The sequence below is a fragment of the Metarhizium robertsii genome, assembly GCF_000187425.2.
Source record: "Metarhizium robertsii ARSEF 23 chromosome Unknown MAA_Scf_13, whole genome shotgun sequence".
Lineage (NCBI taxonomy): Eukaryota > Fungi > Ascomycota > Sordariomycetes > Hypocreales > Clavicipitaceae > Metarhizium > Metarhizium robertsii.
In genome coordinates, this window is record NW_011942153.1 from 15,051 (window position 1) to 26,796 (window position 11,746).

At 51.0% G+C, this 11,746-nt stretch overlaps 4 protein-coding genes across 4 annotated transcripts in view; 2 read left to right on the plus strand and 2 right to left on the minus strand.

Annotated features, from left to right (window-relative positions):
- The window catches only part of MAA_01269 (RNA small subunit methyltransferase), a gene marked incomplete at both ends in the record, with an annotated part of 3,393 nt that extends 1,514 nt beyond the window's left edge, over positions 1–1,879 (minus strand). The window contains 2 exons of the mRNA XM_007819267.2: positions 947–1,507; positions 1,575–1,879. Coding sequence (XP_007817458.2) covers positions 947–1,507; positions 1,575–1,879 — 866 coding nt within the window. The remainder of the gene's footprint in view (positions 1–946; positions 1,508–1,574) is intronic.
- Positions 1,880–5,531: 3,652 nt separating this feature from the next.
- Positions 5,532–6,159, plus strand: MAA_01270 (uncharacterized protein; the record flags this gene model as incomplete). The annotated part of the gene is made up of 2 exons (XM_007819268.1): positions 5,532–5,672; positions 5,803–6,159. The coding sequence occupies 2 exons, from the start codon at positions 5,532–5,534 to the stop codon at positions 6,157–6,159; spliced, it is 498 nt and encodes a 165-aa protein (XP_007817459.1).
- Positions 6,160–7,854: 1,695 nt separating this feature from the next.
- On the plus strand, positions 7,855–8,841 carry MAA_01271 (uncharacterized protein; the record flags this gene model as incomplete). Its single annotated transcript, XM_007819269.1, has 1 exon — positions 7,855–8,841. One exon carries the CDS (start codon positions 7,855–7,857, stop codon positions 8,839–8,841), a length of 987 nt encoding a protein of 328 aa, XP_007817460.1.
- A 738-nt stretch (positions 8,842–9,579) lies between these two features.
- MAA_11663 (uncharacterized protein) lies at positions 9,580–11,210 on the minus strand (the record flags this gene model as incomplete). Its single annotated transcript, XM_011412578.1, has 2 exons — positions 9,580–10,177; positions 10,240–11,210. The coding sequence occupies 2 exons, from the start codon at positions 11,208–11,210 to the stop codon at positions 9,580–9,582; spliced, it is 1,569 nt and encodes a 522-aa protein (XP_011410880.1).
- Between the last annotated feature and the right edge of the window lie 536 nt (positions 11,211–11,746).

Sequence of the window (11,746 nt, forward strand, 5' to 3'; positions counted from 1 at the left end):
TGAGTTGATCGCCACCCTGGTGGGGGATACCATGGCCTGGAATGTCGATATGATGCTCTTGTGTTGTGGCCATCCCACTTTGGAGCACGAAATTTCTGCCGCTGAAACTTTTTAGTCCTACAGGTTCTGGACTTGAGCTTGGGTTATTATGAGATGATTTAGGTATAGATGATGGTCAAGTGTTGGGATTTTGGTTAGTGCTTTAAACAGGAGCAAAATCTGCAACCACCGGGTGTGGGGTTGAATTGAGTGAATACTAGCAAGTGGGCCAGTTGCCAAGGGCACTAGACCTAGTTGGGCGTCAACTCGGATTCTCTTATTCGATCCCAAGAGGCCGGTTTTATCTGGCTGCATTTGTTGACAGGCTCGTACAATGAATTACGGCTCCCGAGCTGGCTCTGAACTGGTCGTATGTCAAGCCATACTTTACGTTGAGTCCGGTTCTTGATGTCTTCTGGGGACTTCTGGGAGCGCTGTTTCCTAGATTGGCGGGACCCTAAAGACGTGCTTCCACTACTTTATAGACTTTGAACGTTATATTTCAATTTTAGTCTCCCCTCTTCAGTTAATGCTTCCGTCTTTCTGACCTAGTCTCTTTGCTAGACTGGTGGATCCCCACCCATAAGGGTCCTTTCATTTCGCCGCCGTGCCCCCACTAGCCAGCTGCCTCTATGTCAATGCAGAAGCTGGCCTAAAGTCTTCATTTTTTGAAGGAATAGTGTACAGAATGCAAGCTAATAGAAGTACGCATTATCAATTTGCATTCATCTTTAGAGAACCAGTGAGACAGACCAGCCTAGATAGCAGACTCTACCTAACCCTAACCCCAGAGCCGGTCAAAGAGGAGCCTACTGGACAACAAGACAATTTTCCAGCAGCAGCCAAATAAAAGGAATCAGAAGTGAATTTTGCAACGATTAGATGCCCGCTGCTGTAATAGACTTACATCTGCGCAGATAACTCGACAGGCTTATTCTTAGCTTGCACCTCGTGAAACTCTGTTATGCCGCCACCTTGATACTGGTGAACTTCTGCTCCTGGTTGAGCCGCTAGTTGGTAAGCGGTGGCATCTCCATATGCCAACTGACTTTTGTTGGATAGCGTCTTGTTTCGCCGATAACGAAGAACAAGCAGAGTGGCCGCGATGCCTAGGATAATCCCAGCCAGAACGGTGCCAACAGCTATGCCAGCAATCGCACCCTCGGATAGAGAAGAAGTCGTCGAGGATTCAGTCGAGGTTTCTGACGGCGTACTAGTTGAGCTAGGCAGTGTAGTAGCTGGCTTCAAATCTGTAGATTCAAAATTGAGCTGAAACATGGGTGCCCACAACGTCACAATAGTCGACGAGACATTGCCGGTAATTTGGACAGGCACAGTAGCAGGGAAAACATAGGAGCCTTCTTCGGAAATACCGCTCGGTCCGCAGGTTGCCGTCGTGACTGTCGTCTTGGTGGGAACAGCAAAGCACGTGTTTCCCTGTGAAGTCCAGCTTGTGCATGTATAACCACTGCGCGGGCGGAGAGAGTCAATGCCAATGCCGCACGGCACTCGAGGCGTCTTGGAATGGGACTTACGTTGGACAGCAACCTATAGCCGTCTCTGCCGGCAAAATGGAAAATTGAAAACCCCAGTCTGCTCTTTGCGACCCAGTGGCCGAGCATGCCGTCGTGTACCCGGCAGGGCAAACCAGACCGGGAGAGTAAAAGCCCCAGCCGCCGATGGCAGACTCTTTGTCCTGGACTTCTTTCCTTCGAGGAGGCCAGCAATCTTTACCATCCTTGGGTCCCACACTCGTGTCACAGCGCTGGCCGCGATATGCGTACATGGTCGAATTCCAGTAGTCTGGCCACGGATACAGCAGCGTGCAGGTGGACGGCATTGTCCACGTTGTTGTAAGTGGCCCGAGCCAAGTTCCTTTCTCAGTCATGGCTTTCTGTGCTGGTGGGCGAGAATGGAAAGGCGTCTCGTACGGCCGTGATTGAAGCCCGGGAGAGGAGGGGATAGGAGAAGAAATTTGGACGACGCAGAAACTTGGGCAACATCTCTCGGCATTTTATCACATCAGCAGCTAAGGCTACCCCTTTGTTGCCTTGTGTTGCACGAAAAGACATGTATGCTGGCGCCACTCATTATATGTTGCAGTTGAGCCTTGTATCTTGCCGTGCCCTCGATTGGGCATGGATCACCATGCTTGCCTGGAGGTGGTTTCTTACTGGCTTTCATATCCAATATTGTGCAGCATCATCCCCTGCTTGTGCAAGCAAAGCCTGGAGCAGGGGAAATGAGCAATATGAGTTTCAAGGGGAGAAGTATTAAAATGATTGGTGTAGGTGCCGCAGGAGGTGTTACACGGTTGGCACACAAGAAAGGGCGTTAGGCCAACAAAGGCAACGGTCACGAGGCCCAAAGTCGGTCAAACGTAAGGGCTGCCTCAGGCACACAGCCCTTACTGACTTCTTGTATTTATAGGGACCTTTTATCCCTTAGAGCCTCGTGCTAAGACAAGAAAATAACCAAAAGTTAATTACTATAGTTTAAATTGAAACCTCTGTTCTAAGCCCAGTTATCCTGCCTCTGCCATAGGATGGGTAGTGATATTTGGCAGTTGCACAAATGAAATAAATATCAGGGATGTGACTTTCGATGGCGCTGGAGAGTAATATGTTCGCTGTATTCATGGCGTGTCGGACTCGGGAGTGTAGCTGGATAGAGTTGAAAGAGAAGACGTTCCTTACTGAATCTTTGATTGCAACTCATGGTTAACGGCTTCTCCAGTTTCTAATTCGTGTAAGATGCGATTGGTAATCAGCTGGAATTAATGTGTAATTTATTCGCATTGTATAGTCACTAAATAGAAGCAAGCAAGAATATATGAGCTATATAGTGTCTGTTAAAGAAGACGACCGGCTATTAGACACCAAACAATTATACTTGTCGTTGCGATTAGCGAGCGAGCGATAAATTCTGGGGACGCGGGCGCAGACTATAGGAACCAGTCGCATTTTGACGGATTTGTGCCATACTCTGCCCAATTTGCAGCCAGTTCACAGTAAAGATGCCCCATATCACCTCGTTTGGTAGGTGCATGGACACACATCGGTGGGCCGCAAAGCTGAGGGGGAAAAGCTCACTCGTAGATGGCGTGTTGTCTGGAATCGTCCGGGCCTCGAGCGATGCAAGTTTTTCCTGGTCCTGACTGCCCTTGCAACGGACCACAGCCCAGATGTCGGCTGCTGTGCCCCCTGAGCAGTGCAACAGGGTTTTAGGAAGATGTCTTGCTGCTGGGAAAACAAGAGGAACCCCATTCAAGAGTTTCCACAGCTGTGCAAGGGACACCACGACGGTCGCTGCACGGGAAAGCTCCCTATTGAAGACGACTGTTACGAGACTTTGAAGGAGCCCTTTACTGTTACACGGAAAAGGCCCAACAGATCGTGAAGCCCAACAAAGGGGCTTTACCGATATGGGACTTTTTAGTTACACAGCTTAAACACGTGTCTGGGTAAGAGCCCTAGGTATAGGAGTTCCTTTTATGTATATATAACAGTTACTATTCCCTTCCTTCCTCTTAGCAAATCAGGACCTTTGACATCCTACGAGATTATCATTGAATTGAGCCCTTTTGCTCCAAGCCCTTTAGTCAAGCCCTTGTCACATTTGCACTGTCCAAGACAGCAGCCACTCCTTGAACCTCAACGCGCGTGCAATGCAACTGATCTACGGCAACGCCATCTCTCACCTCTGCTCCGCCAAGACCCCAATGCTCGAACAGGCCTATTAGCCCTAGACGAGGATCATCGGCCGGAGAAATAGGTCTCCCACTGCGCCGGCGGAGCTCACTTGCTGCTTCACCGGCCACCTGTAATCAAGACCGAGAGATGGCAGTGGAATAAGCGGGCATGGAGGTTCCAGGGGCGCCTCCTTGCCAAGAGCTATCAATTGATTTCATCTTACCAGTTGGACGTGCCTGCTTCTAGAGCTGCTTAACTAGTATGTCAGAAGATGTCTTTGCCGACCGACAAGGCAGAGACTGGTCCTTGGACATGCTACGATCTCCGCTTTAGATGCTATCTCAACTCAAGATACGAGCCCTGTGATTCTACAACCGCTCTGTATCCCTTTATGCGGCTGCATGAGCTGCATGGGGATTCTCTCGCCCCATTTGGATACGACAACTGCGGTCGTCGTCTCCAGGGCGATGGAAAAGCCGAATAGGGATTCCTCGAGGCTACCAGGAGATCCACAAAAAACATCTGAAAGTCGCAGCACTAGCCTGCATTGTATCCCGACCAGCCACTCATACAATTCTTTACTTGGCAGGCGTCATTCCAGTTGTGCCCGCCGCTACCGCCCACGAGGTCGAAAACGGGGCTCTCAGGGCCGGGGGGGCTCGGGCCGGGCCGCTGCTAGTGCCGTTGACATCCATGTCATTAACGGGCGGGTCTGCGGAGCCGGCCAAGACCGTTGACATCCATGTCATTAACGGGCGGGTCTGCGGAGCCGGCCAAGACCGTTGACATCCATGTCATTAACGGGCGGGTCTGCAGTGCCGGCTAAGACATTAAGGGTCCTCTTATATAGCGTCACGGTTGGACGGGCCGAAAAGACGGAGAAGACAGGGAGGGGGTGAGTTCACTCCCATCTCAGAGGCCAACAAGGCTCGTGGGTACCCAAGGAAAACCCATAAATTTAAATGGGTAAGAATAGATGCCTATTTAAGACTTGAAAGATTTACGAATAAGTCATCACATACTAGATGAGAGAGTTGGGTCTTATGTGGGCACCTATTCTTACCTACCTAGATTTATAGGCACCTACCAATTACAGGTTATTTTTTTTACCTATTTACTTTTACGGGTTCCCCCTTTTCCACCTTGTCCGAACCTGATTGGCATCTACTGTTCGTTCTCCTCGCAGAGCACTTTCCCATCGATGCGTCAGGCAATAATTGTAAATCCAGCGCTGGATCAAGTATAGTAGTAAGTAAGGTAAAACGACCATGCTTAGATCTTGGGTCCGCGCTGCGCTTTCGCAGCTTTTAAATCCGGAGATTGCCCGCAGCCTTGGGAATTCGAGCTCCCAGGGTTAACAAAGTTAGGCGCAACACCCGGAGGTGGTGGCATAAAAGGCCGTCTAAAATTGTTCGCTCCCACCTAAACGGCATTTCCGGAGTCTTCCCCGGTATATCCCTCATATGTGCTATTGCGAAGCTGATGTCTCATATGCGTTTGCGGGGACCGAGGTGTTGACAGAAGCAGGCTACGACTGAGATGGGAGGAGAAGCAACCACTGAATATAGCAAACATTGCCACATACATTTTGCTGTAAAAAATAGACAAGACCCGTTAGATGGAGCAGACTACCTATGCATGACACGCCACGGGATCTCGTAGCATTGGGCTGCGTGGAAGTTATTATCTGTCACACAAGAGGGCTGTCGAAATAGCCTGCCCAAAATGAGAGACTCCTACTTTCCCATAGACCCATATTCCAGAATCAGGACAGCCGTATAACTATTGCTAGTGCTTTAGATGGGCGACTTGGCTTTCAAATCTTTCCCAGCGCTTTTCAATGCTTGTGTTACACGGAGAAAGCCCAACAAGATCGCGAGCCCAACAAAGAGGCCCTCCGATCGGGGACTTATTGGTTACACGACTAGAACACGTGCCTGGGTATGGGTCTAGGCACGAGCGTTTCTTTCACGTATATATAGCGGTCACTAGTCCCTTCCTTCCTCTTAGAAAACGAGGACCCTTGACACTCTTTGATATTATCTATGAATCTGAACCTTTATGTTCTGAGCCTCGTAAGGCCCTCGTCACAGTGGGCTTGGTGGCATTGACCATGCTGTCAAAGAAGCCACGCGAGGACCGACCGTCTTCCTTCTCTGTGACCTGGAAGAGGCTCCCGGCTGCCTGCAACACGGTTGATGATGCCGCCGTACGGATTAAGGGTGCTGGCTGTGATGTCAAAGACCTCCAGAGCCTTGGAGTTGACGAGCATGGTGTCACACGGAAGTGGCCCAATATCACACGGTTATTCAAGGGCTACGATGACGGTATCCAAGGTCAAGTCCCTCACAGAATCCTTGTATTTAAAAAGTTTTCAATAAGGCCTCACGGAAAACCAAGAACCCTTGATACCAAAGACTGTTATTAGATGAATTAAGCCATCTCCTCCAAGCCCTCTTGAGCCCTTGTCACACATGGTGTGGCGGTCGCTGGACAATTGTCATGGGCCGCGTCCTGGCGATGTGTGACAAGGGCTCGGTAGAGGACTTGGAGTCAATAGCTTAATTCATCTAATAACAGTCTTTGGTATCAAAGGTCTTTGGTTTTCCTCAGGGTCTTAATAACCAAAGACGTCTTTAAATATAAAAAGTCGGTGAGGGGCTTTGTCTTAGGTCGCGTGATTGAAGCCATTGTGTAACCAAGGCCATTTCCGTGTGACAATTACCGACGTACATGTAAGGGCAAATAAAACGAGTAGTTTCGAAAAAATCTGTTCGTCTTTATTAGATGAGGGCATACGGTGTTACAACTGGGACGACGAGACTCTTGCATACTGGGCTACACCCGGTGGCCGCCTTCAATGTCATACACGGCAACACTGCCTCGCTCCGGAATAATGCGGCAGGTAAAATGAGACAAGGAAGTTGGGCTAGCAGTTGGCAATCTGGCCACGCGGCGTCTAGAACAAAATATCAAGTGTAGCGCCAAGCATTGCGACGGGGCTGCATGCCATTCGTACCTTTGTTTTCGTGACAGGTAGCCTATCTGGTTTCTGCCCGAGATCCTGCTACAACTGCTGGTTTGCTTAGATGCAGAGTCAAGGAAGGCTTGCAAGAATAGCTCATGAAAAGGGTACAGGTTTTTGCAAAATTCCATGTAAGGAAACGACTTTGCTTGGAACATCTTGCTCTCTTTATGAATAATCATCTCAAGTCGCAATTGATATTGTCTTCCAGGCCTTTGATTTATTATGGTTTTGTTTAAGACTCATGGTTACGACCCTTGACTAGGTATCAAAATTTAGAATGAGATCAAAGGTATCGAACCGTTGTTGGATAATACTTGAGAGACCAGAACATTGAGGATCGGATGATTGCTCATATCAGATCCAGGCCCGAACTCGAACCAGCCCCGCTCGGTGACACGGTATAAACCGCGTTGACGCCGCGATAGCCACTACTTAGGTTATATTAGCAAACCAAGAGATGATTAGGCACGACCAAGTGTCCTTCCTCATTGGTGCATGCAATGCGTGATATAGTAGATGAATTGCTTCGCTTGCTGGAGGCCTACTATTGCTAGTGACTTGATACTATTATGCGGCATAATTTACCAGCGGGTCTTGTACGAATGCAGTTGTATTTGATTCAACCTCGGGCTGGTGAACCCATCACGGGGACCCATTTATACAGGCTGAAATACGAGCCGAGAACCGCACCGGCTACAAAGAGTCTCGCTGCGGCCGTGAGCACAGCCGCAGCAGGGGCGGATCCGGGCGAAGCGTCGGGCGCGGAAGTGGTCGAGACGCTCTTCTCTTCATCGCTTAGAGCCACCGGCCTGTTCGAACGGGACCTTTGATGACCAGGTTGAGATGAATCGTAAGTTGAGACGCCGGGTCGTACCAGAGGACTGGCAGATGCAGCCGTTCAACTCGGAACGTTCAACTCGGAACGTATACGTGGTGATGCGGATGGCATTGACGGTATTTTAAGCCTCTGTTCACCCTCCTTTCCTCCAGACTCCATCACTCGTCTTACTCCTCACAAACTGGCTTGTACGGCACAAAGACATTTCCAAGAACGACTACGCTACAGCCTCCGCACCTGTTGACGTACTTGCAAAAATGAAGGCGTGTGCAACTCTCTCTTTCGGCTTGGCTCTCGCGGCAAGCGCTCACCCCACGGTGAGCACGAGAGCGGACGAGCAGGACTATAATGCCACGTACCTGGGCCAGATACTGCTCGATCGGCTCGAAAAGATTGCCATCAACGAAGAATCGCCGCCGCGATTCGTATCCCCCCAGGCGTGGCAACATACCTGCCCCGATGTCCTGCTGAGCTTTCAAGGAGAGCAGGTCCAGTTCTGGCACGAAGCAAGCATCTATCCCAACGATACAATCAGCAAGAGGGCATTTTACATCCCCCACGTGGAAACAGGCGACATCAATCCAGGGCCAGGCGACCTCAAGCTGAGCATCGCCAAGTCCACCATGAATTCCAAAATGGAGAGCAAGGGCTGGACCGTCGGCGCCAGGGTCGCCGGGACGTTTGGAGCCAAGGACGGCCCATCCGCCAACGTTGAGCTGTCGGCATCGTACTCGGACACGACGACGACGACAAAGATGCAGACGGTGACGACGTCCCACGACGCGTCCTGCAAGCCTGGCTACGAGTGCAGGCTTGAGACGTGGACGTTTCATATAGCTGTTCGCGCTCGAACCCGTCTACTTCCGTACTATCAAACGTGGACTGCGGGAGGAGGACACGGTGCCAAAACAGAGACGTGCCAGATGAAGCAAAGCGTCGCGACGTGCGAGCAATTCAGGCAGAGACTCAGAGAGTGGTGCGATTATTCCCCCGAGGTCAACAACAAGGGGGTGTGGCCGCCCGCGCCGCTCGACCGCACCGAGGACATTGAGCTCAAGCTGCCCATTGCGGAAGCAAACGGGAACCAGCTCATGTCTCGGATTGTGCTGGTATCGGAGCCCATCATGAGGAAGAAGTCGGGGGACGTGCCAGAGGCCGTCAAGGAAGGCACCCAACAGACCATCAAGGAGGCCATGGAGAGAGGTACAAGGTTCCAGGTTCTAGATTCGTCGTCGTCGTCGTGAGACCAACGGCCACGTGCAGCAGGGCGGTTCCCACGTCGAGGGTGGAAAGGCCGCTCTGGCGCGGCAGCATGGATTCGCATGACTGGCCTTGTTGGCAAAGAGCTCATGTATAGTATTGGTCGGGTGTCGAGACTAGCCCTCGACCTGATGCTTGCGCTTGGTGACGCATCTACGCGAGTAGTAATTTATTATAATGATGAAGGATTTTTTTCCCTTTGTAATGGGAACAAGTCGGGTGATTATCAACATGCTGCCGCGGTACCGTGGTCGGATCCAGCCTTGCCCAACGCAGTGCTTGGACGCGGCGTGAACAGCACCGGACTTGATGGTGGAGGAATAAATGCCGTGGACAGAGCCTCGTGCAGATGGAGATGGCACTGGGGCATAGATGGGTGTTTTGTCACGGGTTTTGTTTTACTCTTCTACGGCACACGCGTGCACACCTTTTAATCAGGGCCATCATCATTGTCAATTGAACAGTTGCTTGGATAGGGGACGGTATAGTATACACTGCCAAAAACGTGGGGTGCGGCCGATATATTAAGAATGACACTAAAGAGCTAGACAGAAAAAAATTATCATTCTTTTATTCCCATTGAGGGACGATGTTAATAATATATGGAAATAGTAATATATGGAAATGTTGAACAGACTGAAAACTAGGAAAATTGATCCATCAACGTGACCCTTCCCAACCCCCGCCTCTCCTCCAGAAAGTAGACTCAATGTCTTGTACTCTTATGCCTGGCTATTGCGTGGTTTGCAAAAACCGTCAAGGGAAGTCTGACTCGCGTCAAGCTTGGGCGGATTCTTGGGTCGCCCTGGGCCTCGCTTCTTGGGAGATTCGTCGGATTCCAATTCATCGTCGTCCATTGATTCGCAATCGCCATCCTCGGCTTCTTCGCCACTGGCTTCCGTGGCTTGCGATGCCGCCTTTGCCTGTCTCCGTCGTTTTGGAAGCCTGGCTATCTCGTCTGGCTTTTGAGTATAGATCATCCCCTCCCATGGGTTGTGCTTGACGCCCGTGGAGATGGCTTGTGCCGACAGAAATGCAGCAGCCCAGGCCGGCAACGTTTTCTTGGCGATGGATGCTCGCTTCCATTCGGCCTTGGATGCTGGGTATTCGCAGTTGGTGTCGAAAGCAGCATGGCCTTTTAGTCCGCAATTAGGGCAACGCATTTCGGATCTCACCGTCACATGACAATGCTTCGTGTCATGCTGACCAACAGCAGAGCATTTTCCGCACCGCTTTAGTTTAGAGGAACATTGGGCATGCATGTGACCAGGTGCATTGCAGTTGTAGCAGAATATGGGGACAGAATCCTCCAGAATGGGACTGCATCTAAGGTTAGAAAACAGGTTGGCTAGGCAGTGGGATACGACAATAGGGCCACAAACCAGACAGTGGAGAGTTGACCGCCAATCCAAAATTTATTCTTTGCCAGGGCTTCTAGAGCCTGGTCTAGGTCTGTGAATGTTGCGTACCAGGTTGAGAAGCGCTGAGCGACTTGGGACACAACGACACCATTCTCCTTGCGGATTTTTTCGAGGGCTTCCAAGCTTCCATAACGCAGTGCACGACACGGTAGCAACCACTTCAGGCGAAGCATGTATTTTTCCTCGCAAAGCCTGAGCCGAAGCCCGAGGGCAGCAGAAACAGCAGCTACCAGTGATTGCTTGATATGCGGACGCAAGGTTCCACGTAAATTGAGGAACAGCAAGCTCCCGTCAATAACAGCCGCGTCAAAGGTACCGAGCGCTCCCTTCCTGGGACGCCTTCCAAACGTGATGGAGTTGAGCTTAGCCAAGATGGCTTCAGACGACCCGATTGTGGTGGGATCGTAGGGGTCCAGGATTCTGCAATGCAAAGTGTAGAGACGTTTCAAACCCTCCCGCTGTCGGATCCGATCGCGAAGTTTTTGGTTGGCAGAAGGGCCATGGACGGGCCGCACTTGGGACGAGGTGGTCTTGGCGCCGAGCGCGCCTCCTGGTGCAGCGTCACGTGGCGCGGCCGCAGAATCCCCTTGGGGTGAACAGGCTTCAACGGCAGCACTGCACGACGTGGTTGCTGCATCTTTTTGGGTGGGCTTGGATTTCCGGCGGTGACCCCTACGCTTCCTGCGAGGCCGGTTGGAGGAGCTCGGGGCAGCTTTGGCAATGGCACTGTCATGCTGAGAGTCCAGATCTGCCCGAGACCTCTTGGGAGGCCGTTCGACGGAGCTCGAGGCAGCTTGGGCAGTGGCGCTGTCATGCTGAGAGTCTGCCCAAGACCTCTTGCGAGATGGTTCGGCGGAGCTCGGAGCAGCTGCGGCCTCAGCGTTGCCGCGGTGAGGGCCCTGACGAGTCTTCTGGCGGTTACGTCGAGGCATGGCTACCTTTGTAGGAGAGAAAAGAAAAAGAGTGCTGCAGGGAAAGGAACAAAAGATAATGGTACAACGTGGTGTCAATTGACACGAGACGGCTCGAGACGACGGGTGGGAAGTGGTGGAATGGTTGGCCGAACAGAAAATGCTTGCTCGTTGATTTTCCAAGTGCACAGAGGGCATCGAGGAGCAGTAAATATACCAGACATGAGAAGAACGTCTGGTCATGCATCCAGACTGATTACAGAGTAGCCTCCAATGCCTTTGTTGGGGGTCTAGATCAGGGCCGAGATGAGGACCTTCAGGGGCTCCAACAAAGACTTGAAGTCGGGAAGGCCGAAGGAGCGGGTCGCCGGTATTATGACATGGGTATTGGCAGGTACAAGGCGAGTCACAGTATCAATTACGGAGTAGACAAGACTGATACTATAATTAAGAGGACCTAGAAGACATGATATTAGGTCCAGGTGCCTACCTGATACTAGCCCTACTTTTCTGCTTAGCTAAGACTAGCTTTGCTTTTATTTAATTAACTATAAATT